This window comes from Psammomys obesus, unplaced genomic scaffold, assembly GCF_907164565.1.
Source record: "Psammomys obesus unplaced genomic scaffold, mPsaObe1.curated_primary_1811, whole genome shotgun sequence".
NCBI lineage: Eukaryota > Metazoa > Chordata > Mammalia > Rodentia > Muridae > Psammomys > Psammomys obesus.
Genome location: NW_026588368.1, coordinates 4844677 through 4850676, shown reverse-complemented (window position 1 = coordinate 4850676; position 6000 = coordinate 4844677). Strand labels below are relative to the sequence as shown.

The following is a 6000-nucleotide window of genomic DNA, read 5'->3' as shown; positions in this document are numbered from 1 at the left end:
TAGATAGATAGATAGATAGATAGATAGATAGATAGATAGATAGATAGATAGATAGATGGATGGATATGGTGTTTTTATCTGTTATTGGGTTCTTTGTATATGGATGAATGCAAAAAAGCAAAAGACCATTCTTTATCATGTTGATAACAGTTCTGTTATAGTAAGGAAAGAAGCATACATTATGTAAAATTTAGTTTATCTTGTGGCTTCTTGGACATAAAAATAAGGAATTTTTCCCCTTGATATTTGTGTTGTTGTTTTCTTGTGTTTTTATAGGAGCTATAATGGGGAGGCTAGAAATAGGACTCTGCAGTTGAAAGAGCTTACTGCTCTTCTGAGGACCTAAGTCTAGGTCTCATACCAGATGGCTCACAGCTGCCTTACTCCAGCTCTAAGTGATTGACCACCCTCTTCTGGCCATTGTAGTAGGTCACCTGCCCACATATGTATACACTTGTACAGACATACACAGAAATAAAAAGAAAGCTTTAAAATTATATGCTCTATATTACTGTAGTTCTTCCCAATATTTATATCTATAAAGAAGACTGTAGGGAAAATAAACATGTCTTTTATAAAAGCATGTACAAAGCCTACAGATATTCATACTCTTCTGTTCAGCCTGAGGATCATGTTCATTTGTCATCGTGCAGCTGTTACCTACAAGTCAATAAAAACTATATGAACTACTTTCCATAAGCCCAATCTAGGCAAAGCATGATTCTATTCTTCTTACACCAAAACATGATTCTAGTCATCACTGTTTGGTTGATCTATTGGTTATTAGCCAATGTGACTCTGCAGAGGCATAGACTTTTGGTTTACCAAATGTACCACATCTCAAAAGCAGTACTCTAAGGTACTATTGGCATACCTGTCAGTTGTCTTAAATGAGGAATAAGTTCATTTAAAAGAAAAAAAAAAAAAAGGTGCCCATTTTTTAAACCCTTTAATTCATCTCAACATTCCCAAATAAACAGTTTTTTGTTTTTCTGATAGTCAGCTAAGATGGATTAGCCATAATTGGTTCTGAGGGAGCCTAAATAATTAATCATGAGACAAATTGTTTATGTAAATGTAGACCCTATCATTATATCCATTTTACTGATGGGAAAGTTAAAATCTGGAGAAGTTTGGGAAATTTTCTCAAACATACGGCTTCTAAGAGGTGAAAGCACGTTAAATCCAAATACTCTTTACTCCACAGCTCACCATTTCACTGCTACCCTGTTGTGTCTCTAAAAGGCAGGAAAATGGACATCTTTCTTGCTTGGAAGGGGTATATCGAGAAGGCTTTGTGGAAGAGATGATATATTGGATCTCTCAGTTAGTTATTTATCAGACTTTGATGTAGGAATAAAGAATATTCCAGGCCAAGAGTGGAGAGATTGCAAAGTCAGAAAAGTATGGGATAGAAGCAAAGCAGCCTTCAGTTTGGCTTAACCTGTTTCCAGAAAAGAAGACAGCTTCTTTTCTTTTTGTTTGTTTTTGGTTTTTAGAGACAGGGTTTCTATGTATAACCTTGGTTGTTCTGCATTTGCTTAGTAGACCAGTTTGATCTCAAACTCAAAGCAATCCACCTGCCTCTGCCTCCCTAAGGGCTGGGATTACAGGTGTGCGCCAGTGTGCCCTGCTAAACAGCTGCTGTTCTATTTTGAAAATTTCTTACATTTATTTGTGTGCACATGTGTGAGCACATGCATACATAACATGCATCTTTGGCTTAGCTCAATCAATTTGATTTAACTAGAAGATTTGTGAAGGGATACTACCTTCAGGAAAGAATTGACAGAGTCAGAATTTTATGTGAGCTTTGATTCTTAATTAGTGGGAATGAAAGAGGGACAGGGAATATCATATGCCCAAAAGTAAAGGTTTTTTTCCTCGGATTTATTTATTGGTGGAGAATTAATAGGTATGATACTCATATGTATTTGAGCATTCCAGAAATTTTGGTAGGTAGATTTGTCCAGCCCTAGGTATAAAGAGAGTTGAAGACCTCTAGTGATAACTCTTATTCCAAAAATTAAAGACAAAATTTTAAAAAAATCTACATTTCTCAATTCTATATTACCAACCTATCTCCTTTATACTGAAAAGCCAAAAAAAATTTATGAAATAAAAGAAGTGAAAACAAATATGCTGAGCTAGTCATATGACTCAATGGATAAAGGCCACAGAGCATAATGACCTGATTTTGATCCTGTTTGATACTTTCTCAAGTACTGAATATCATTATTTATTTAAAGATTACTTTAGGAATTGATAACAAGGATACACAAATGTAAATTTACTTCTTAAAATGCCACAAAACATAAAAATTTTACTAAACTAGTGTTCTGGTAGGTGCATATTAAAATTCTACCTCAAATTTCAAGAAAGTGTGGGGGAGTGACTCATGGGTGAAAAGTGCTTGCTAAACAAATGTGACTGCCTGAGTTCCAATCTCTGGAACCCACATAAAAGCTGAGCACAGTGCCACAAGTAATCATCCTAATGCTTATGTGTCTTAAATTTGAAAAGTATGAGGATTTAGTTTAGAGTTTCCAAATTAATATTTTTATATGACAGCCATCTTATTTAAAGTTGTAAGTCAATGAGTTAGGTAATTATAGAGAATTTATTCATAATCCTTAAAGTATAAATAGGTGCAAATTGGCCAAAATGGTCTCCTGGTTTGGGGGTTTCTTTTAGTAAAAAAAAAAATAGTAAAATTGTCTAATATTCCCGAGATCCTGTAGAATTGGAGATACATGCCCCCATATCTACCTACACTAATTTTAAGAGAAGTTTTTAGATAATTGAATAGCCATTCATTCATGCTTGCTTTTAAAGTTGGCATGAATTGAGTATACCATGACACATGCCTATAAAGCCTAACTTCTCAGGAGCCTGAGGCAGGATTGTAAAATATAAGGGTACAAAAGTTCAAGGCCACCCTGGGTAACAGTGAGACCTCATCTCAAAATAAAATTAAAAGGGTGATGGAGAGATAGCTGGTAAAGTACTTTCTATGCAAATCTGAGGGCTTCTTTTTCATCCCCACTACCCATGTAAAAAGGTGGTTTATCCTTAAAGAGTGTCAGCCCTGGGAAACAAAGACTCTGAGGACTATGGACTTTTGAGTCGACCAACCTAGCCTTATTGGCAAGTCCCAGTGAGAGAACTTGTTTCCAGAAACAAAGACAGCTCCTAAGAAACAATATCTGAGATTACTCTTTGGCTTCCATATATATACTCACATGTATGTATGTATACCTGCATGCATAAACATGTTCACACACCTTCACATAAATGCCTTTCATGAAAACATTTAATTTAACTAAATATTTGTAAAGGGCTGCTGAGATGATCTAAACAGGGAAAGGCGATTGCTGTCAAACGTGAACACCTCAGTCAGTCCCTGGAATCCAGGTGGTAGAAAGAGATAACTGACTATCTCAAGTTGTCTTCCAACTTCTGCATGTTTCTGTGGCCAGTACACATAAAAAAACTAAACAAATGTTAAAGGTTGGTGGGTTGCCTATGCTCAGTGAAAGAACACTTGTCTAGAATGTACAAGAAAGGTCCTTGGTTCAATCCTTGGTACTACTAATTACATAAATGAACTTATCAGGAGTGATTGAATAAGAATAAAACAAGTGTAGTTTGGCAGTTTTAAAATTGGTAGTTTTAATTTGACAGTAAAAAAAAAAATCCTGTAAGAGCAAAAGTTATTTTCAGATATCCCATATAAAAATCCGAGGTACTCCTTATGGCAATTATATACATAGCTGTGTGAAAATAGCTTACCTTTATAAAGGTAGCAGCCAAATAAATGTGTTGGATATACTAATACAAAGGTTTGTGCTGGCCACTTTTACCTCAACACAAGCAAGGGTCATCAGGGAGGAAGGAGCCTCAATTGAGAAAAATCCTTCTATAAGATCAGGTTGTAGGCAAGCCTGTAGGGCATTTTTAAAATTAGTAATTGATGAAGGAGGACACAGCCTATTATGGCTGGTGCCACCCCTCGGCTGGTGGGCCTGGTTCTATAAGAAAGCAGGCTGAACAAGCCAATAAGTAGCACTCTTCCATGGCCTCTGCCTCAGCTCCTACCTCCAGGTTCCAGCCCTATTTGAGTTTCTGATCTCACTTTCTTCAGTAAAGGACTATGATGTGGAAGTGTGAGCCAAATAAACCCTTCTCTCCCCAATTTGTTTTTGGTTATGGTGTTTGATCACAGAAATAATTCATCCTAACTAAGCATGGTTATTAATTGAAACATTTTTAAGTACTTCTCGCCCCCCCCCCACTCACCCCAAATATCCTACCAAAATGAATTAGTAACTTTATAATATAGGTTTGTTTTGGCTTTGTTTCAACAGAAAATAAAAATATGAAAATTGAGAAAAATCATAGTGGCTGCCTCGAGAATAGAAATAATAGTAGTTTTATTTAACATTTAAACTATTATTTGAGATTTTTTTATGTATTAGTGTTTAAAGCCTGAATATATGTCTTATCACATGCATGCAGGGCCAATGGATATCAGAAGAGTGCATTGGATTCTTCATTTTCCATATTTGTAATGGTCGTAATGTCAATCGCATCACCTATGTTAAAAGGCCACCAGCTCCTGGCGTGGTAGCACATGCTTTCAGTCCCAGCACTTGGGTGACAGAGATAGGCAGATCTCAGAGTGCCGGCAGTGCATAGTGATGCCCTGACAAAGACCAGCACAGGCAATTGAGCAGCGTCCCTCTCTCAAAAAGTCTGAATCATTGTATTTTATTCTTAGCAACAGGGAATACAGCAGACTGTTCCTCCTCAACAGGCAGTACAGTATTCACTTCCACAGGCAGCATCTTCCAGTGAAGGCACTACTGCACTGCCAGCAAGTCAGGCTCAGATGTCAGCCGGGACACAGGTAAATGCATATTCCGAAAAGATGCCACAGATGATATCCATGTACTTTGTCCCATCCTGCAGGTTACCCTTTTCTTCTAATAGTGAAGGATCTGTTAAAATGGAGTAAAAATAATTTCTATTATACACATGTATTTATTGAAAATTAGAATATACCAATAGTAATGACAATGTGAAAATACTGAAATTTTAGCCTTATAGATATAAAGTAGTTGCAAGTATTAACTAATGGGTTAGATAGAGATGATTTAATAACTAAACCTATGACATTCTCTAGAAATTGTCAGCTGTGTCTGATATTCTAGGTTTGAAACTGTTTTATTTTCAAGTAAACTTTTCAGTACTTTCTCCCTCACTGCCTACAGACACGAACTCATTGTTAATTAACTTTTCGTCACTGACAAATACCTTAGGAAAATATTGTAAGGAAAGAATTTTTTTTTCTTGCATGGTTTCAGAGGTTGCAGTCCATCCATAACTGGCAGACTGTATTGCTTTTAGGCCTGGAGGAAAGGTTATGGCATAAGCTATTTACTTTATTGCCACCAACAAGTCCCACCCACCTATTACCTATAACTAAGCCCTGCCTTCCACAGTTTCTCACTTCTCAGTCCATTTAAGTTGTGAACCATCAGAGGTGAGAACCTTAGGATCTAGTTGTTTCTGGAAATGCCCTCAGAGACAAACTCAAGGGATAGTTTTACTAATCTACTTTATTCTTCACTGAAAGTTGACAGCCAAGATTACCCATCACAAGATGAGTATGTTGACACGTCTGCAGTCCCTTGGGTGGGTGGTTCAAAAGTGTAAGACAAACCTGCGCTATCTGTGGCACCCCCTTATCCCCAAGAAACTTACGTGGATTTTTGTTTTGTTTGAGGAACTTATTTTGGTTTTTCTTTGATTGGCTTTTGTTTTCTTTCAGTCACTTGGAAAGTACCCTTTAGAGGGTATGTCTTATGAATAACCTTTTATCAGCTTTATCTATGCGTCATTCATTTGTGGGCATATGCACATAGAATATTGTTATTGTCCTATCTCAAAACTAAGATAGTGTCAACTGTAAATGTACTATTAATTTATTTACCACTG

At 36.5% G+C, this 6000-nt stretch overlaps 1 protein-coding gene across 17 annotated transcripts in view; it reads left to right on the top strand.

Moving 5' to 3' along the window:
* Wnk1 (WNK lysine deficient protein kinase 1) overlaps window positions 1-6000 on the top strand; it is a 129664-nt gene that overhangs the window by 92205 nt on the left and 31459 nt on the right. For 15 of the 17 annotated variants that reach the window (XM_055604263.1, XM_055604262.1, XM_055604249.1 and 12 more), the window contains one exon: window positions 4781-4909. The exons of the other annotated variants lie outside the window; for them this stretch is intronic. In XM_055604263.1, the coding sequence (XP_055460238.1) occupies window positions 4781-4909 (129 nt within the window). The remainder of the gene's footprint in view (window positions 1-4780; window positions 4910-6000) is intronic. 17 annotated transcript variants of the gene reach the window in all.